Source organism: Siphateles boraxobius, unplaced genomic scaffold (genome assembly GCF_051911475.1).
Source record: "Siphateles boraxobius isolate OS27281-9 unplaced genomic scaffold, OSU_SipBor_1 106, whole genome shotgun sequence".
Lineage (NCBI taxonomy): Eukaryota > Metazoa > Chordata > Actinopteri > Cypriniformes > Leuciscidae > Siphateles > Siphateles boraxobius.
This window is the reverse complement of record NW_027508707.1, coordinates 220,742-243,003: the sequence shown is the minus strand read 5'-3', so window position 1 is coordinate 243,003 and position 22,262 is coordinate 220,742. Positions and strand designations below refer to the sequence as shown.

Sequence of the window (22,262 nt, the reverse complement as noted above, 5' to 3'; positions counted from 1 at the left end):
CAGCGGCGGTCGCGAGCCTTTTGAGCTCTCAAAAGCTGTTTTAACAGCATCTCAATTCTGTGTTTGTGTTTGTTTGTCTGACGGCCGGTTGAGGGCGAAGAAAGTGAGTGCTACACTGGTACAGGCTGCACCATCCCTGTCAGTGTTGCCGCGATCATTCCCCTGTGTGCTCCGGCACTGGTGAGAGTTTTTCATTTCCTGAAAGAGCAACAGCATTTGCGTCTTTTTCAAGATGTGATTCCACCCATGCGTTTCTGGATGCGGTTGTTCCCTGTTCCTCTCTGACGGTCACAATTGTTGCATCACGTGTTTGGGCTTACAGCAGGCTGAAGCAGCTTTTGTGGACTGTTCATGTTCCCATTGTGGGAATATAACTGTCACGATGTTGAGATCGAGACTTGCCTTCTTCCGCGAAGCTGGAGTCCCCATTACCATGCCCCACCCCCGGGTGCTGTGTGGGATGGGTGATCGTAGGATATTGATGGATGTCTCGCCCGGTAACCATTCCCTGTGGGCTCCTCATACCTCCATCACACCGCAGCCGGTGGAATTTCTTGTTGAACGTGCTGGTCCCTCTGTAATGGACCGAACAGCCGTTTCAATTCGGGTTCCCCCAGAGGATGGGATGTCGATAGCAGCATCGGAGGGTGAGCTGGCCTCTGGAGATGACGACTCAGCTACGTTATCTCCATCTGGGAGTGTAACGTTGCCCGAGCCAGATCCAGAATTGTCAGCTATGCTGAAATGGGCCGCCGAGGCAACCGGGCTCGAGTGGAGTCCTCCACGGTCAGCTCAGTCTCGGTTGGAGGATTGGTGTCTCGGGGCAGGCTGCGCTGGTTCTCAGCTCGCCGCCCCAGTGCCCTTCTTTCCTGAAGTGCATGGAGAGCTTACCAGGTTGTGGACATCACCTTTCTCTTCGAGAAACTGCCTGAATAGCTTTTTCCCCCTCACTACCCTTGATGAAGGAGCGTTGAAGGATTGCAAGGCTATCCCTCCAGTGGAGCAGTCTGTCGCAACACAGGTGCACCCGTGTCCGACGGCCACTGCCTTTTGGACGGGGGATCCTCGTCCCCCCTCTAAGGCCTGTGAGTTCTTGTCCGTTCCGACGGGCAGAGCTTACAAAGCCTGTGGGAAATCCACCTCCTCTTTGCGTGCCATGGCGCTGATACAGGTCTATCAGGCCAGGGCACTCATGGACATGCACGAGGGTAGCCCAGAGGGTCGATCATAGGTGAGCACCGCACTGCATCTGACCTCGCCCTCCAGGGCACGAGTGTCGTGGCGTGCGCGATCGGTCTTGCGAGTGTCCATCAATACCGGCTGAGGGGCCATGCATAAAGGGCATGCAGTAATGGAGGTCTGGGCGTTGTTTGCAGTTCATCTCGCTTTGAGACACTGCTACTCAGCGAATTTTTACTGGTCTGAAAAGACAACATTGCAACCGTAGTAGGGGTGTCACGATTCTCCAAATCCTCGATTCGATTACATTTTCGTATTATCAATGAAGCTGACTGCACAATGAATCTTTCAAAATATATAGCCTAAACTTTGTTTGTTATAATTAGAAGGTTTGCCAGCTTACAGAATTCAGCACTGAACAAAAAGTCAGTCTTGAGCGGTGAGTAGAGTCTATCTTAAATGCTTCTGATTGGCCATTGCGTTCAAGAAATCAACACATATGTCTGTGATTGGCTAAATCGCTCAACGCTGCAAACATGTTATAAATAGAAACTCTGGCCTGTAAATCGTTTCTATTTTGTTTTAGTTGTTCTTGTTGCTTTTCTGCAACAGATAAATAAAAATTTATTAGTTTTTATATGTTTTATTCATAGATATTTCTAGTTTGCGGGAGTCCCGCGAATCGTTTTATTCTCCCGCACACACAGAGTGAGTGCATTACCGCCCGCGCTCGCACTCGGCCATCAAATCTAGTCCTGCGCCACACTTTATTGCATTGGGAGTGCACGTCTATAGATCAAGAGCCCAGCCCGAGGATAGTGACGGGAAATATCGGCCCGGATCTAAGTTAGAGGACTCACAGCCTTTCAACACGTGTGTTTTTTTTTCAAGATTGCGTAGGTGGATGTGTTCGGGGAATTTGCCTGTTAAAAGTATAACATTTAAAGTAGGGCTGGTCCGAATACCATTTTTTGAGCTTCGAAGCTTCGGTAGTAATGAACATCGAATATTCGAAGCTTCGGCGAGAGGGGGCTGAATATATTCTTTTCACTAATAAAGGCAGGAATCTCTGTGTTGGTCTGTCTTTTTGCATTTTGATTATTTCGAGAACCGTTCATCCAACCGACTTTACAAGGGAGTGCAGTGTTGCATTTGGTGCAATATAGATGGACACGCGAGACGCGACACATTGAGAATTGATAAACTTTTAGTCAGCTACAGAACAGCGCGAGCGGGAAGCAGCGCACCTCACGCGGGCAGGGTTTATATGCTCCGAGAACGGACACTCCACTATGATATAAAACGCACACACACAGGTCTGTTAAATTAAGCAATACTTTTAAGGTAGTCTAATATTTTTCTGACTAACAAATTACTGACACAGTAAAGGGTAGATTTAAATAAAGAAAAACGAAATTTAAATAAAGAAAAAAATAAATTTAACTAAGGAAAAACGAAATTTAAATAAAGAAAAAAATAAATTTAAATAAAGAAAAACGAAACTTAAATAAAGAAAAACGAAACTTAAATAAAGAAAAACGAAATTTAAATAAAGAAAAATGAAACTTAAATAAAGAAAAAACGAAATTTAAATAAAGAAAAATGAAACTTAAATAAAGAAAAAACAAAATTTAAATAAAGAAAAACGAAATTAAGTTAAATTAAAAACGAGATTAATTTAGATTGATAATAACGGGTAAAAGAATAATACATTTTGTTTCTATTATTCTATTTTCCACAATGTCAAAGCAATGCAGCTTAACCCAAAACACAAGCTCAGGCATGCACTTCGGTCCATACAAACTCCGCGGTTCTGCGCTCTAGCCAGAGAACACTCCCGTTGCAGTTAGGCGTCGGTTCTATTTCTAGCATGCACGCATTTTCCGCCTGGCTCGAGCCGCGCCTGAGACGCGTGTTTCACACAGGCAGTGTGCAAACTCCAACCTGTTAACATGGGAGCTGAAATAAAAACGTACATGCTACACAGCTGAGACGCTCACGCCATGCAGCCAGTGTGTCGCCGGCCTTATTCAAGCGCGAGTGAGAACCGTTTCGCGGGGGATCCCAGGTGTGCAAAAAACAAAACAAAAAAACGAATATTCGAATGTCAAATTTTCAAATCGAATACCAACCCACCGAACGAATATTCGAATATTCGAATATTCTGGTCCAGCCCTAATTTAAAGCCCCTGAAATGACTAGAAAAAAATTATTTAATTTTGATGAATGAGATTGAACAATACAGTCAGTAAAACGATCCGAACTTTCCATCACGGGCGAGACATGGGGGCGTGGTAGCATCGACGATTCCATTTTTTATTTAGATTTTTGAGATTGTGAATAAATTTCGATCGAAATCGTGACACCCTTAGACCGTAGCGCACGTCACATCTCGTCCGCCACCTCCTCCTCGGAGTCAGAAGCTTCTGTGGTCGCTTCATTCCACTTATTACTTCTAGCCTGCTCTATCGTGCCGCTGACGAGGGAAAGTGGACTCGCCGTCCCCAGGCAGTCCAGCTGTTGTTTTTTCTCCTGTCTGAGTGGACATCCCTCGACACAGAAAAAACTCTGGCAACAGCTGGCCCTGGGGCCCCCGCAGAAATGCATTCCCCAGTGAGCCTTCTTGCACACAGCTGTGCTAAAGTCAGGGAGGAGATGGAGCAGGTCTTGCTATTTGCCCCTTATTGGCCCAACCAGACTGCACATCATGATGCAGTGGATACAAATCCATAGGAAGCGCGACTTGATCGTCAGGTTCCTGAGGGGAGCAAGGAGAAAACTGAATCCACCTTGCGCCCCTCTTTACCCTCTTGGGACTTATCTCTGGTGCTACTGCACTGCAGAGACCTCCCTTGAGCCCTGCAGGAAGTGAGTTAAAAATTTCTGTTTTTAGAGAAACAGACCTGCTCTGCCGTCACTGTCCGGTTGAGTCTTAATGTACTTAAGTCCTACATAAGTGGGTCAAAAAAGCTCAAATAAATTCTAAATCTAAATCTCGATTTACAGAACACTTATGTGGGAAAATCTAGAATATACATATTGGTAGATTGAGGTCTTGCACCAGTTTAGTCACGACCAAACGTTAGCAATTGGTTATGACAGATCCAGAGTAGCTCTGAGCCCGCCTTCCAGGAAGTTAACGATTGTCAATGGGGAGTGGCCAGACTCTCTGTACAAAAGAAATGTACCAGAGTCTGGTAGGACCAGGCTAACCAACCCCTATAATTTTACTGTAATGATAAAAGACCAAATTCGGTATAATATACCAGAAACAGTTAAGCAGATGAGCTCAGAATATAAACTCAGTGCGCAAAGTTTAACGTTTACCATTTTCATCCCATAGGAAACCATTATAAAGAAAATGCTTAGCGTACAGTGTAGTGTGTTGCATTCCTCTGGTCTCATCTGCTTGCAAAACCAATATAGTGAGTTTGGTCTTTTTATAGCCTATATGCATTAAGCCAAGTTAAGCTTTTTTTTTGGCAACGATTTAATGATTTTCTACAGCAAAGCACTTTCTGTGCTCATCTGCTTGTTGTATATACAGTAGTATATACTGTGTATATTGTACATCAATAAAGTGTATACTGAGTTTGATCTTTATTACTTTATTAGTCTAATTATTTCTTTATAACAGGTTTCAATAGCAGGGAAACTTGAAACCTTGTGCATTATGTTAATATTCTGAGTGCATCTGCTTACCTGAATATAGTATGCACCCCCAATAATGTTTATACGAAGTCTTGTATTAGTCCATTAAGCCATGTTAAACATTTTTCATTTTTGAAACTGGAACTGGATCCTGGATGTGCAATGTTGAATTTTTTATGTCGAATTTGTAGAAGCGAATTTAAGCGGGGAAAAAATGAAGTAAAAAATTGCCCGTCGAATATAATATATATATATATATATTTTTTTTTTTTAAGGATAAATCTGAAAGGTGAATATGGACCAAGCGTGTGTGAAACGCTTTGAATTGAAATATTCACAGCTTAGATATACGACAATGTTGATTTTCAGCCCATTAAAATGCAAGTCCTAAAATTACGATGGATTAAAAAGCAATCATGGTTATTAATGCAATGCATTTTTTTTCAATTAGTGCAATTAAACAAGCTTTTTTGTTTCAAATATATTTGTCATTATTGTAGTTCCATAGACGGGTATCCAGTTGGATTCAGTAGCCAGGTAGAGAACCCTTAGAGCAGACCTAGAAGAGAAGAAAAGAAGGGTTAGCAGTCGTGCACGTTACGTTTGGCGTGACTGTCAGTATTGTACCGAGCTGTAGCTGTGACTGGATTTGTGAATGATCGTGCAAATGGTGCTGGCTGAAAAAGAACACAAAAGAATCACACGCTTGTTGCTTCCTTCAAGTGTGCTACATTTAACTCAGCCAACAGCTCAGTTTGTGACGTTAAGATCCTCTATTGGTCACTCATCTCCTTGTTATACAAATCCAAAAGTCAAAGTTCACCAAACTTAAACCAGAAATGTATGTATGTACCGCAATATGAAAGTTCTCTGCTGGTTCTTCAAACCTGTGTGCAACTGCTGCTTTGCAGATCCTTCCAAAGAATCACAAAAAAGTGGCTGAAGTCTAATTCTATCAGTCTGATTGTGACAGTTTGAGTGTTTCATTTCAGCTCTGATTGTTTTGTGATCCTGTCACAATGTAATTGAAGCTTTGCAGAGACGCTGTTGAAGGATGGATAGTACATTCAAAAACTATTTTGGACCCGTCAGCTACCTCACAACCTCAAAGTGCACATTGTTATTCAGTTTACATTGTTATTCAGTTTACATGTAAAGAGCCTAGTCAATCATATCAAAAGTCATATACAAAAACCTTTATGCTGCGTTCACACCGAACGCGAATTGAGTGTCAAATTCACTTCTACGGTGCCTAGTTGGACGCTTGAATCCACTCGCACGTCCAAATTGGACACGCATATAAAGCGAGCATTTGAAGGGAAATAGACATGCGTTCGAGGTGAAATTCACTTCTTGTGGGAGCGGCAAGTGCTAGGCGGTTGTCTGTTTGCAAGATGGCTGATGTTGATTGAGCATTCATCGAGAGAGTCACCGCTCTGTATTTGCTCTGAAGAGCAAAGGGGTCTGTAGGGGTCATCGTCGCCGTACTTGGGTCCACCAGACCCTCCGGAGGCGTTCCCAGTTTGGCGAGTTTCACCACTTGCTCCAGGAGCTGTGCCTGGATGACGGCCGGTTTCAGCAATACTTCCGCCTGTCCCGCGCCCAGTTTGATGGCCTATTGTCCCGCATTGGAGCGAGGGTCACCATCCAGGACACCAACCAACTACAGGCGCTCTATCCTGTACGCCATGAGGTCCATCGCGCAACACTAAACACATCTATCGCGCCGCAGAACCTCCAGACGTGCGTCAACGTGTCTTTACATTGACTTAACATAGAAATCACTCACGCCAGACGCTCAATTCGCGTTCGGTGTGAACGCAGCGTTAAAGGTATAGCGGGTGCAAAATGATCACGAGAAACTAAATTATGGTGCAGAAACATAAGTAGACTACAGTGATAAAGAAGTTTAGGAACAAAACCTGAAACAATACATGGAAGGCCCACAGTGGAATGAAGCAGTAATGAAATAGTTCAGTCATAACTTGTATAAAGTTGTTGTGTGTTTCCATGTGAAGGAGCTCAATTCTCTCGTTTCATTAGCTTAACGGTTTAAATGAGCGGAAAGCATGCTGTGAGAACCCGTTGATAGCTCCCACAGGTTCAGGTCACATCCACTCTTTATTAAATGCTTTAACACTGTGGTAAACAGACTCAATGCAGCAGTCTCCCATGCAGTTTAGACTAATAGGCAGTCAGACAGAATCCAATTGACCCTTTGCAGGGAGTTTGATTGACAGGCGATCTGACCAATTATAATCCGTCATCCGCCGAATCCGCCTTTTTTGTCCAAAAAAGCAGTCAGGAGTGTTAATAGATTAAAGTTGGAGGATTTGAACTTGAAAAACGGAGTGTACTGACGGCTTGTCATGTTTATTTCATGCAATAAATTAACCAGAAGAAAGAGATGATCGGTTCACTGGCAACTTTAACTGAGGCTCTACAGCGATCTGTCAGACACATTAAAGAGCCACAAAACTGTATTTATTGTTTAAATTTCTTTAAAAAATGACCAAACTTGAAAGTGGGGACTTTGTTTCAGTATAAAGTAACCTGCTCTGTCCTGTCTGTCAGTGTGTTGTCAGTGTCCTCTGCTCTCCATGTATTTTTCACTGTGTGAGAACATGGTGTGTCGTGAGAGTGGCGTCGTTTTTGGACATAGCAACAGTAACTAAAGGGGGCGGGTCTTTGCGAACAGTCAATTACTCCAGTACCCCATTTACCTGCGCTCTCTGTGACTTCAGGACTGACAGATTCATCAAGGCCTCTCTGTGGTGTCACGCTGACATGTCCCGAGGCAGGTTTTGATGTGGTTCCTGATAGAATTTTAATATGAACCTGTTTATTATCAACATTATGACTACACTAATTTCTCTCATAGAGGCTCACTGGCTCCCTAAAAGAGAAATGTGAGTGTGTTTTTGTCATTCTGACAGCACTTTGAGTGTGTGTTTGGCATTGGGAGAGCTAGGGGAGATCTCAGACCTTTAAAAACACAGCGGTGAGTGAGGAAATCGAAAATGTATTCAGGACAATGAAGTTCTGCTGTCTCTTTCACACTTCTTTGTATTTTAGACTACATTTAGGTTGATGTAGCAAAGTTAAATGTTGGGGGAAGAAGGAGGCGGGAACCGGCGAATATTCAACAACTTTAATAAATAAAATAAAGAAACAACAAAACTAAAGACAGCAGCCTCTCAAGGATGACTGCTGTCACATATAATAAAACACAACATCAAATAAAACAGTCCAGGCCTGGTCCTCTCTCGATCCTCACTGTCGTCGCTCCTCTGTGAGAGATACGAGATCGATCGCGCAGGTATTATTTAACTCACATTATTTAACAGAATGACCAAAACAACAAACACATGCATATGGACCACTAATAGTTATGGAGTTATTAAAAGTTTTTTATGTTGTTTATATGTCTATTTGGTGTTTTTATATGCTTTAAGACACACCATGTGCAAATTCATCAGTTAACACTATTTTAAAAACAACAAATACCTCCAGTAATAATAAATAATAATATGTTTTATTTATATAGTGCCTTTCAAGGACCCAAGGACACTACAAAATAGACAGATAATACAGAAAATACGGAAGTACAAGCAAAGTACAATCATCAGAACAAGCATTCAAACAATAAAGATATAGCATGGCAGATTATAACTGAACAAGTATTGAAATAACAGAAAGGGGAACCAATCAGTTGCAAAACAATGTGAATAAATGAGTTTTAAGTTCTGTCTTAAAGGTCTGTGCGATGAGACAGCACATCATTTAATACTGAGGTCACTGTGATTATGCCAAGTAGGAAATGTTCCTGTTTTGTTGATCCTGGCTCAACATTCCTGTCCGAAAATGTATTCCTAACCATATCTCTACCCATAAACCTAATCCTACCTTTAACTTTTCCCTAAAATCAGAGGGAAATGATAGGTGAATAATCCTGATGTAGAAGCACCTAACCCTGGTTTTAAGCCTAAACTTGTCCCTCAAATCTGATTGGTTGACTGTTGATTGTTCTAGGCTCAACAAAGACGTTGATTCAGGAATATGTACTTGTTGAAATTCAATCACCTAATACTGAACGCCCTACCACCAAAAGTAGAACTTGGGTAAAACAAGCAGGTTGTGTGAAATAGATCTAAGAGTACGGGCAGGAGCGTAAGTCAGCAAGATATGAAGGTGCTAAACCATGACAGGCCAGTGTAATTGGTGAAGGATCGGAGTGATGTGAGCAGATTTTTTGTTAAATGTAAGGGCAGAAGCAACAGAGTTTTGTACCAGTTAGGCGATTAAAGACTTAAGCTGGAAGGCCTCTAAACAAGGATTTACAATAGTCCAATTTAGAGGTTATGAATGTGTGAATTACAGTTTCAGCATCTTTATGGTTAATTGAAGGATGTATGCGAACAATATTGTAAAGGTTGAAAAAAATTAATTTAACAAGCTGGCTGATATGGCTGTACATAATATAATTTAGAATCGAACAGAGCTCCCAGATCCCGAACAGTTGGTGAATGCCCAACCAGTACTCCATCAATATGAAGGAAGAGAAAAGTGATTTGGGGCCAATTAGCAGAATTTCAGCTTTGTCAGCATTCAGTTTCAGGAAATTTTCTACCAAGCAAGAAATGATGGATAAGGGAGGGAAGACTGAATTGGGTTGGATAGCAAAATAAATTTGTGTATTGTCGGCATAACTATAAAAATTAAAACATGACATTTAATGATCTTGCCAAGAGGAAGCATGTTTTTGATTAGATCAATATAAAAATGCACTTTAAATAAGTGACATGGTCGATTCACTTTTTTCAGTATGTAATGACTTATCTTTAGTTTGGAGGCTTTTCTCAGAAAAAGTTAATAGTTTATTTTGATGTGATTAAAACTGCTTATTTTTGAATAATTAATGGACAATACCATGCAATTAATTTTATGAAATTATATAAAACTGAAACGTGACTAAAACTACCAGAATGAACAATCAATTCAGATCATAACCATGTTAGTTATTTGTCATGTTAGTGATGTAATCTTACTATAAATACTGATATAGTCCTTTGTCAGGCTGAAACCACATTGGGTTTTGGAGAGACTGTTTTTACAGTGTTTGTCCAGGACACCTTAGACTCACATTGATGCTACACTTCAACACACTCTTCTGTCTGTGCAGGTGTTGCAGATGTACCTTCCCTTCTGTGGCATTGCCATCTCAAACGCCCAACTGTTCGCTGCCTCCAGGAAAGAGTACGACAGGAGCAGGGTAAGAAGGGGTGCGAACTACGGGGGAGCTGGGGGGAGCTCGGCTCCCCTTAATAAGACATGGGCTCCCCTGAAACTGTGATTTGTGAATTTTTGGGGGGTCTCAAAAACATATTGACAATGTTTTATTTTGACGTGCAATTTCAGTTTTGTGTAATGTGATCATCGTGGATTATTATGTGTAAAATAGCAAAAATATCATTCATTCATGCAAAACGGCGATTTAAACCTATTTCACTTCAATAAAGCTAACTATACATGCTATTCTTGTCATGAGCATCAAGGTGTGGTGGCGCTGCGGTGCAAATTCCAATCATATTTAGTAGCCTACATGTTAACTCAAAGATTCGTAGAAAAAATATAAACGTTTGTGGCCATTGATCTGCGCGCGAAATAGTTGAAATCCATTCTGTGTTAAGGTAAGGCATGTTATTCCCAATTATGTGTTGTGTCTGGGTTGTTATAGGTCTGCATGACTCTCGATGTCTTAGGCCTAATTGAACGGAGGAATTATGGTATTCTTCTGTAGCCTGGCGAGTAATTTAACCCTTGTTCAAGTGAACTCAAAGACAGCCTATTTATAGATTATTTGTGGATGGCTGTTTGCTGTTTGACTTATCAATTTGTGTCGATAAAGTATAATAGGGTGAATCCTGTATATAGTGCTTGCATAGTGCATACACTTGTAGCTGTTATGTATCTGTGGGAGTCCTTGAAATGAATGGGTTTCATAGCGCAGCGCCGCGCATTCTGCGTCCTGTCTGAAAGACGCTTCAGTCCTTGGCACGCGCAAGTGCACGAACACCCAACAACACCCCCCCACAAAAAACACCCCCCCCAAACAAGTGGGCTCCCCTAAATGACATGGTATAGTTCGAACACTGGGTAAGAATACACTTAATTCAGCACAGGCTTCATTAAAACCGTATTATATCTCCGCCCCCCTCCTACTGTAACAGGACAGCGCTGTGTGCGTGCGCTATAAATGTCATGTGGGTGTTTATTACGTAGTATGTGTGTCTATCTATTGATCTTTTGCTTCCTACACTCTGTTCCTGCATCTAGAGGTTTTGAATCAAGAAGAGATGTGTGTGTGTGTGTGTGTGGCTGGGGAAGCATAAATCTGAGTTGTGGCGTCTTTAGAGCATCATCAACACATTTTAATATCGATCACAGAGGAACATAATGCGAGAAAACAAGAACATAAAGAGAGAGAATGAGAATGATATGGACCCTTTTCACAGACTGTGATGATATGTTTCCACACATAATCAACATCACAAAACAAGTTTTAAATGTTTTCATGCAAAAATGAATTTAAAATGCTATACTTTGAGTTCAGGGTTTGAAATTAACTTTTTCACTCACCGGCCAATTTGAATACTACATTTTTAAGTTACCGGCCATTCAGAACTTCTACTAGCCAAAAAATTAAATAAATATATATATATTATGAAATTTGGATTTCATACATTAATTTCTTATTTAACAAAATCCTGTCATCAAGCCATCTCCTCCCTTACTCTTTCATCCTCATCCTTTTCACCAAAAATGTGTTTCATGTAGACAGATCAACACAGTGCAAAGAACATAAAAAAATATTTTCTGTTAACCAAATGCTTTTTAATCTTCGCTAATGCTTCAATGCAAATGAACAAGTGCGCTGTCATTCGTTGCGTAGTGACGGCAAGGGCGTAGGTTTGGTTTTGAGATTGGTGGGGACATTCCCAGAAGCTGAGGAATCAGAAAATGAATAGGATTAATAGGATAATATTACGGGTTTTAGTCTATATTGACCTTAATAATATGTTAATGAATTCTGTAATGTTCTGGTAACTATTAAAGACAAGAAGGGAGTTTAACAGATACTTAACTTTACTCCGTTCACAGTGCAATAGTGCAATACGGTCTTGTTCCTTGCTTTTTAAAGAAGCCATACACATATCTGCCTCTGTCATTAAAGGGATAGTTAAGGGGATATTTCACCCAGAAATGAAAATTCTGTCTTTCCCACAAGTTGTGTCAAACCCTTATAAATTTCCTCCTTCTACTGAACACAAAGGAAGATATTTTGAAGAATGTTGGTAACCAGACAGTTGATGGACCCTATTGACTTCCATAGTAAGAAAAAAAATACTGAAGTCAATGGGGCCCATAAACTGTCTAGTTACCAAAAGTCTTCAAAATAACTTCTTTTGTAGTCACCAGAAGAACGAAACTGGTTTGAAAAAACTTAATGATTACAGAATTTTCATTTTTTAAGGAAACTATCCTGTTAACAGAAATGAACTTTTGGCATATTTGTTTCACATCATTACTGTCCAGTTTATCCTCTTGGACATGACACACAGAAACTTATGCCATTGTTCTGAGCCATGTTTTCAGTGTCCTAAGAGCAATGAAACTTAATTCAGCCTCAGCTGATGAGACTGGGATGACATTAAAGGCAGTCATGGCCTAATGGTAGCAGAGTTGGACTGGTGACCCAAAGGTTGCTGGTTCAATTCCAGTACCGGCAGGAATATGACTGAGGTGTCCTTGAGCAAGGCACCTAACCCCCAATCGCTCCCCGGGCGCCACTCAAGGCTGCCCGCTGCTCCGGGTGTGTGTATCCACGTTTGCAGTGTGTGTGTGTTCACTACTCACTACTCTGCTCCTAATGTGTGTGCACTTACTTGGATGGGTTAAATGCAGAGGTCAAATTCCAAGTATGGGTTACCATACTTGGCCATCACATGTCACTTTCACTTTCACTTTTCACTTTCACAAGGGTTTCAATTTGATCAAACAGACATCTCATTTCAACAGACCAAGCAATTTTGTGTTTTCATGTTTAATGTGGACTTTTTTAATGTGGGCATGTTTAATGTGGATTTTTATACTGTACAAACTGTGTATTCTATCCTCCTACACTAACCCTATCACAGATAACTTTCTGCATTTTCAAAAAACGTCACTTAGTATGATTTATAAGCTGTTTTCCACCAAAAAAAAAAAAAAAATTCCCACAAGGATTTTGGAAATTGCCATCTTTGTGGGGACATTTTGTCTTTGTCCCTACAAAAATGGCAATATATCTTGTCCTTTTCTCAGAACGCTCTTGTAAGATAATCTAAATGAGATGTTTCCTGCTTAAATAAAATAAGAAATACATAAAACCCACAATACCCAACCAGGCAACAGTGGTTATATATAAATATAAATTTTAATTTTTGATCGAAATTATTGCTAGGGATAAATCAGTGTCACTGGATATTGGTAGGGACACGTCCCTAGCGTCCCTACTAAATTCTACGACCCCTGAGTGACGGGCATGTTCAAGTAAGCCAGATATGAGCAGATTCTGCACAATACGCTGTATTTAATATATCATGATGACTTGAGTATTTGCACTAAATCTGCGCAGATTTGTCTCACACAAACTTCCCCAGCAAAGTGAGTAAACATAATAAGTAACACACCAAATTGGCTCGTGATTTGATAGCGTTACCCGCCACAGTTAATTTTAACCCGCATTTGGCGGATTGGCGGGTGCTAATTTAAACCCTGTTTGTGTTATATATATTTATACAATGGCTGAGGGAGTGACAGCAAATTTGACATTTGTCTCTGTCCCTGATAGGGAACGAGACGCTGCGTCAAGCTGTGGGAACGCCTCTGCGTGTGTGCGTCATGAAGCACGTATGGAATCAGTCCAATGGAGAGACGGAACGTCATAGGCGGGTGACGTCATCGACCAGGAAACTATAAAGCACCCCCAAAACACAAGCGCGACAGCTTCTGATAGGCCTGAAGGAAGCGCTAACGGGCATGCTGGGACTATGGCAGAACGACGCAGCGTCTCGTTCCCTATCAGGGAACTAGGGTTACATACGTAACCGAGACGTTCCCTTTCAAGGGAACTCGAGCTGCGTCAAGCTGTGGGAACGCCAATACCCACGTCGCCATAGGAGCAAATGACCGTCATGTGGGAACTAGCGCACAGAGGACGAGAGCACCGGCACCCCAGGAGTGGAACTTAAGTCCAATTCATAGAACTTAACAAATGTATGTGGTGAGGACCACCCAGCCGCATCACAAACATCACTTAGCGAAACTCCTGACAACAATGCCTTAGAAGCAGCCATACTCCTAGTAGAGTGGGCTCGTACAGCCAAAGGTGAAGGCTGACCAGCCGACTCATAAGCAAGTGAGATGGCCTCAATCACCCACTTGCTCATTCTCTGTTTAGACGCGGGACACCCTTTCCTGGGTGGCCCAAAGCACACAAATAACTGTTCTGATTTCCTCCACAGGGCAGCTCTGTGGACGTAAGCGTCTAACGCCCTAACCGGGGCAGAGAAGGTTAAGTTTCTCCTGATCTGATGACACAAAAGGAGAAGGATAGAAAGCCTGCAGCACTGTAGGTCTGACAGTATTAGTAGGGACCTTAGGGACATAACCTGGTCTAGGGTATAGAAAAGCCTTAACCATACCAGGCGAAAACTCCAGGCACGAGGGTGCAACCGACAGGGCCTGCAAATCTCCGATTCTCTTAAGTGAGGAGATTGCAAGCAGAAAAAGAGTTTATACGTGAGAAATTTCTCAGAAACTTCCTCAATAGGTTCAAAGGGGGCCAAAGAAAGGCCCTCTAGTACAATGGCCAAATCCCAAGTCGGCACCCTCGTACAAACTGCAGGCATCAGCCTCAAAGTGCCACGAAGGAAGCGACTTATAAGTGGGTGTCTCCCAAGAGAAACTCCACTGAAAGGGACATGGAAAGCAGCTAGTGCCGCCACATACACCTTTAGTGTGGAGGGGGATAACCCTGCAGAGAAACGCTCCTGCAGAAACTCCAGCACTGCACCCACTGGGCCGTTAACTGGGTCCTGCCGCTGTTCTGCACACCAAGAAGTGAAAAGTTTCCACTTCAGGGCATATAACTTCCTCGTGGACGGAGCTCTGGAGTGAAGGATGGTCTCAACAACCTCAGTTGAGAGACCAGATTCTATGAGCTGGGCCCCCTCAGAGGCCAAGCCCACAGTTTCCACAATTCTGGGCGGGGGTGAAATATCGTACCGCCCTCCTAAGAGAGTAGATCCCTCCTGATCGGAATCTCCAAGAGAGAGCCGTCCAGAAGAGATATTAGGTCCGCGAAGCATACTCGGGCCGGCCAGAACAGGGCTACTAGAAGTAGGCTGGCCCCGTCCCGGCGAACCCTCTCTAGAACTCCTGGTAGCAGAGCAACCGGGGGAAAAGCATACAGACGTGACCTCGGCCACGGCTGTACCAGAGCGTCCAACCCCAGAGGGGCTGGCTGACTGATGGAGAACCACAGATGACAGTGCGTTGTCTCCTTGGAAGCGAATAAGTCCACCTCGGCGCGACCGAAACTCAACCAAAGGAGCTCCACCACCTTGGGGTGGAGCCTCCATTCCCCCGGCCTCTCCCCCCTGCCTCGACAGGGAGTCTGCTACCACATTCAAATAACCAGGAAGCTCTCCTAGCTCTCAGAGACCGTAACTTCCCCTGGGACCACAGGAGGATCTGACGGGCAAACTTGTAAAGTGGACGCGACCGCAGGCCCCCCTGATGATTTATATACGAGACCACCGACATGTTGTCTGACTGAACTAACATATGATGACCTCTGAGGTCTGCTAGGAAGTGTTTCAAAGCTTGGAACACCGCCAACATCTCTAGACAATTTATATGCCATGATAGATGATGGTCCTGCCACAGACCTTGGGCTGGATGACCACTCATGACCGCCCCCCACCCTGTGAGGGAAGCATCCGTCGTTAGCGTTACGCGACCACAAAGAGCCCCCAACACAGGCCCTTTGGATAGGAACCAGGTTTCTTTCCACATGACCAGAGCACGAAGGCAGCGCCGCGTGACTTTGATCGTGCGGAGGGGATTTCCACTCGGGGAGAATCCCTTGGTCCGGAGCCACCACTGCAGTGGTCTCATGTACAACAGGCCGCAAGGTATAACGTTGGACGCTGCTGCCATCAGACCCAACAGTTCTGAAACTGTTTTACAGTGAGTAGCCTAGCTTTACTTGTTTCATAGCTGAAAGAATCGAAGCGATGCGGGTCGGAGAAAGTCGCGCCCGCATCGAGATCGGATCCCAAACGACACCCAGAAAAGTGGTCTTCTGAGAAGGAGATAATACACTTTTCTTTGCGTTCAGCCTCAACCCCAACTTTCTCATATGAGCGAGAACAACATCTCGATACTGAACCACCATCTGCTCTGTCTGAGCTAAAATCAACCAATCGTCGATGTAATTGAGGGTACGAATGCCCTGAAACCTCAGGGGCGCTAAAGCTGCATCCATGCATTTCGTGAAAGTGCGGGGAGTTAAAGCTAGGCCAAATGGAAGAACCTTGTATTGGTACGCCTCGCCCCTGAAGGCGAACCTCAGGAACTTCCTGTGTTGTGGAAGGATGGAAATATGGAAGTCCTCGGATCTGATTTGTGACACGATCTGCTTGATAGTGAGCATCTTGAATTTTAGCTTCCCTACCCGAGCGATTCAACAGGCGCAGATCTAAAATTGGACGCAACCCCCCGTCCTTCTTTGGAACGATGAAATATCGGCTTTAAGAACCTGACTCCAACCTGGGATGAGGAACCCGTTCTATAGCCCCCTTTTGAAGGAGCGCTTTCACCTCTTGTTCCATTACCAGAGTCTGCTCGGGGCCCACCACTGTGGTCAGAACCCCTCTGAATTTTGGTGGACGACACCTGAATTGGATAGTATAACCCTTTTTTACTGTGTGCAGAACCCACTGAGATATTTTTGGAAGGCTTTTCCACTCTACCAGAAATACTACTAAGGGTACCAGTCTCTCGAGACTGGCCTCTGGTGTAACTTGAGCAGCAAACACAGCGCCCTGTAACGGCGCACCAGCAGGGAACGACTGGCTTAACTGCTCTGAGACCCTCCTCAGAGGGGGCGAGCGTCCCTCGGGAAAGCGCTCGCTGGGACCGTCTGTGCCCCGGCATAAAGGCGGGGTTGGCAGAACGGGCCCCTGAGGGCACCGAAGAAGAGCGGGCACCGTGTAATTCGGTGAACACCTCTCTCCCACGGCAGGGACCACCCTCAGCCAGTGGCGTCAGGACTTCCTCTTTGCCGAAGCCTTCTTAGCCATAATAACTGTCCTCAGATCAGTTTTGCCAGAAGACTTCGGTTGAGAGTGCCGCGTCTTGTCCCACTGTTTGGAAGGGGGAGCGCGAGACGCGACACTCTGCTTCTGTTGTGCCCTATGTGAGGAGCTGACTGACGGCCTGGACTGCTCCCGCCCAGCAGTACCGGGGACATGAATTTTAAGAGGCAAAAATTTCTGAAACGCTGCCGACTGTTTCTTCACTTCCTGAAATATATCTATGACAGTATTGACAGAATCACCAAAAAGACCATGAGGAGAGAGCGGAGCGTCCAAAAGAAAAGCTTTGTCTTTTTCTTTCATACCAGAGAGATTTAACCATAGATGCCTCTCTGCGGCCACCAGGGCTGCCATAGTACGGCCCATTAGCTTGGCCGACTCCTTGGTGGCGCGCAGAGATAAATCTGCAGCCTGACGCAGTTCGCGAACTACGTCAGTGCTGACCTCTTGAGTGTCACTCACATCCTTTAATAAGTCAGCCTGGTATGCCTGCAAGATGGACATCGTGTGCAGGCACGCCGAGACTTGACCGGCCGCCGAATACGCCTTACCCACTAAAGCTGACGAACTTCTAAGAGGCTTAGAGGGTAAAAGTGGTGCTTTAAAAGAAGATGCAGCTTCAGCAGAAAGATGACTAGCAAGCGCCTCTTCTGCTTTGGGCATCGCCCCATAACCATGAGATTTAGCCCCCACAATGTTTGAATAAGTGGAAGTTTGAGGGCTAAAAACACGATAAGAGACCGGCTTTTTCCACGATCTCGAAACCTCTGTGTGGAGATCAGGGAAGAAGGGCAAGCATCGGCGTGGAGGTTTGAGAATGGGAAGGCAAAAATCTTTCATCTAATTTAGATTTTTCTCTAGACTCCTGCCTAACAGCTGGCAACTCGATGCTTAATTTAGAAACAGCACGAGTGAGCACCGCCATAAGCTCCTCACTTTCGGGAGAGCGAGATGGCGAATCATCGACATCTCCCGCATCCAGACTAACAACATTCAGATCCTCAGAACTGGATAGTTGCCGTACTGGGGCCTCAGTTCGGGGGGCAGAAACCACAGAGCGTGCTTCCGAACCCGAGACTGAGGCACTGGATCTAACAGGTAAGGGCTGAGATAGGGCAGAGCCCGTCTCAAGCCCCGCTGTTAGATCCATCTGCGATCCCCACGAATGACGTCGCCGCTCAGCCTCGGCATAAGCGGGACCCGATCCACGGGGATCGCGAACCGAACCACTCTCCTCAAAGAGTGATCGGCGGGAGCGGAGCGTTCTAAGAGGCAAACGCTCGCAATGCTCACAATCAGCCCCCTCGAGAGCTGACTGGGCATGCTGCACTCCCAAACAAACAACACATAAGCTGTGTGTATCCCCGCTCGTTAAATAGCGCGAGCAGGGAGGAACACACTTCTTAAATTGTTGTTCGTTCGCCATTGTCTCTCAATATAATATATATATATATATATATATATATATATATATAGTTTTTTGAAATAGTGAAACTCCTGCTTAGTGACAGGCAAAAACACTTGAGACAGATCCACATATAGCGCTTACTGAAGGCAAAGAAGCTGTCGCGCTTGTGTTTTGGGGGTGCTTTATAGTTTCCTGGTCGATGACGTCACCCGCCTATGACGTTCCGTCTCTCCATTGGACTGATTCCATACGTGCTTCATGACGCACACACGCAGAGGCGTTCCCACAGCTTGACGCAGCTCGAGTTCCCTTGAAAGGGAACCCAAAATTCCTATCTCAAAAATTAGCATATTTCATCCGACCAATAAAAGAAGTGTTTTTAATACAAAAAAAGTCAAACTTCAAATAATTATGTTCAGTTATGCACTCAATACTTGGTCGGGAATCCTTTTGCAGAAATGACTGCTTCAATCCTGCGTGGCATGGAGGCAATCAGCCTGTGGCACTGCTGAGGTGTTATGGAGGCCCAGGATGCTTCGATAGCGGCCTTAAGCTCATCCAAAGTGTTGGGTCTTGCGTCTCTCAACTTTCTCTTCACAATATCCCACAGATTCTCTATGGGGTTCAGGTCAGGAGAGTTGGCAGGCCAATTGAGCACAGTAATACCATGGTCAGTAAACCATTTACTAGTGGTTTTGGCACTGTGAGCAGGTGGCAGGTCGTGCTGAAAAATGAAATCTTCATCTCCATAAAGCTTTTCAGCAGATGGAAGCATGAAGTGCTCCAAAATCTCCTGATAGCTAGCTGCATTGACCCTGCCCTTGATAAAACACAGTGGACCAACACCAGCGGCTGACATGGCACCCCAGACCATCACTGACTGTGGGTACTTGACACTGGACTTCAGGCATTTTGGCATTTCCTTCTCCCCAGTCTTCTTCCAGACTCTGGCACCTTGATTTCCGAATGACATGCAAAATTTGCTTTCATCTGAAAAAAGTACTTTGGACACATTATTATTACACATTTCACCTTTTGTACAGATGGTAACGAAACTAAAAGACTATCACGTGTTGGTGTTCAGCTAAATCTAAGTGATTTGAAAGTATTTCAGTCTTTTATTTATTTTAGATTCAGTTTTGTATTACGATAAGTTTATCAGTTTTTAAATAAACGTAAAAGTGCAAATTGGACTGTAGGTTCATTGAGTTTGAGTCTAAGTGAGAAATGTATTCATGTAATTTGAAAGATGTAGTCATTGAATGCATTTTGTGCAAAAGCAATAATAAATGCTCCAGCTCCAGTTGTGGTCACTGTGTGAAGAGTTTTGAAAAACTGGCCCAAGTATTGAGAAATGTGTCCTAGCGAATTACATTACATTAAAGAAAAAAGTTTGAGATGAAATGAGGGGGAGTAAAATCCCTTTAAACATGCAGTTGCCCTCAAACACATTACTAGCCATTTTATGGACGGTTTACACTCATCCCTTTAGGGCCCTTGCCGGATGACCTTTACTTGGGAATGTAACACATCTCATAATGCAATGATGCATGAAATGCACTTCTAGCTTGTTGCATACTTAGAAATTTTTGCTTTCATATACTTCAACTACGTCAACAATGTTCCGGTATTGTCTATGTGTGTGTAGGCTCTTCTGGAGGTTGTGAACGATTTGTTCGAGGAGCAGACGGATCTGGAGAAGATCGTGAGGAAGATCATGCATCGAGCTCAGACTCTGCTGAAGTGTGAACGCTGCTCTGTCCAGCTGTTGGAGGACATTGAGTCTCCGGTACACTCTGATCCCTCATCTTCCTCTTCATCTTCCTCCTCTTCCTCTTCATCTCCTGCTGCTGCACTCTCTAATCCTGCTCACTTTAATGTCTCCTGCAGGTGGTGAAGTTCACCAAGTCCTTTGAGCTACTATCACCCAAGTGTAGCGCCGACATGGAGAACAGGTGCGACTGACGGCAGGTTACACACACACACACACACACACACACACACACACACACACACACACACACACACACACACACACACACACACACACACACACACACACACACACACACACACACACACACACACACACACACACGAGGAGAGGTGTGTATGTGTAATTCTTTGTGTTTGGCCATTTTTAATGTAAACAGTAAAAAACGGCATCTCCATAGTATGCAACCTATAGATTAGCCAGTAATTAGGCAGTAATTAGCTCATTATAGGTTGGAGCATATTTTAATATACAGTGAAGCAGCGTTTTGTGAACTGTGTTGTATTTTAAACAGCACTTTTGTGTTGAAGTTTTCATGTATTTCATGTATTTGTGATTGTACAGTGTATTTCCAGTGTAGGTTGAGTGTGTATCTCTTGTGAAAAAGAAGTGCACTTGTGTGGATGTGCACTTTATAGTGTACTTCGGATCTTAAAAGTATATTTTAAAAACTGCACTTGCAGATAATATAATATTAATAAAATAAAAGAGAGAGAGACACATTCATGACTCTTTCTTAACACACTAACAGACAAAAAGTTCTCTCTGAAATAATGTCAAATGAAAGAATTTACTTTAAAGTATATTTTGAATCGTATTTTAATAATCTGTTGTAATTCAATAACCGTGCTTTTAAGAAGTACGTATGTGTCGACTAACACACTAAAGCACATATAAAGTACTTGAATATAATTGTAACTGTAGTGTGTAATTAAAAATTTAAAATATACTAATTTTGTACTATTTTGTGTGTACAATGTATTTGTGCTACAGTATATTGTGCATGTATGTTTGTGTTTTAGTGTGCAAAGAAGTGATTTAATCAGTTATTTTAGTACCATTTATATACTATTATAATATTTAAAAATTTTCTAATTAGATTTTTATTTTAATTTTAGTTTAAGTTTTATTCATTTTGCTTTTTATGCTTTTTATGAAGGTAATATAATGCCATAAACAATCGCATGCACAGGGTAAGATTTGTGTAAATAAGTGTAAATAAGATTGCAAGTGTAAATAAAATTTGCGTGTGCAAGAGAAGATTTGTAAAGGTGTAAATCGCCTTTCAAGTATAAGAAAAACATATTTGCAGCATTTAACTGTTCCCTTTCGTTGTCACTCCGAGTTACGTCGGATGACGACGAATGGGGTTTCGCCTAGAACACCTATCGACTTCGAGTATTACAAAACGAGCCAATGGCAAAGAAATGCCATGGGTCTGCGGAATTTGCATAGCGTAACTCCGCCCCACCTCGGTATACAAGGAGGACGCCGGCAACATGCAGATATGTTTTCGCTTCGGAGCCAAGAGTATTTCTTCACTCCACAGTCATCTCTGACTTCGAGACTCGGTGAACTCGCAAGAGTGAGAGTCCCCTCATCCACCCCCCGATCTTCGGCTGGTGGCCAGGGTGACCTGAGGGTGTTGGTCTGGAACAAGGCGCCGACTCTGTGTCCGCGACCCCAGCCCCCCTCTTTAATGACGGTGCCCGCTAGCGAACTGATGATTCCACGAGTCTACCCTCGGGTGGTCCGTGTGTTTTCATTTGAAGCTACAGAGGATGATGCTGTGTCTGTAGCAGCATCACTAGGTGGGCTTGATTCT

At 43.5% G+C, this 22,262-nt stretch overlaps 1 protein-coding gene across 1 annotated transcript in view; it reads left to right on the top strand.

Annotated features, from left to right (window-relative positions):
* pde11a (phosphodiesterase 11a) overlaps nt 1-22,262 on the top strand; it is a 139,632-nt gene that overhangs the window by 35,616 nt on the left and 81,754 nt on the right. The window contains exons 3-5 of the mRNA XM_077247109.1: nt 10,013-10,102; nt 20,312-20,452; nt 20,554-20,618. Coding sequence (XP_077103224.1) covers nt 10,013-10,102; nt 20,312-20,452; nt 20,554-20,618 — 296 coding nt within the window. The remainder of the gene's footprint in view (nt 1-10,012; nt 10,103-20,311; nt 20,453-20,553; nt 20,619-22,262) is intronic.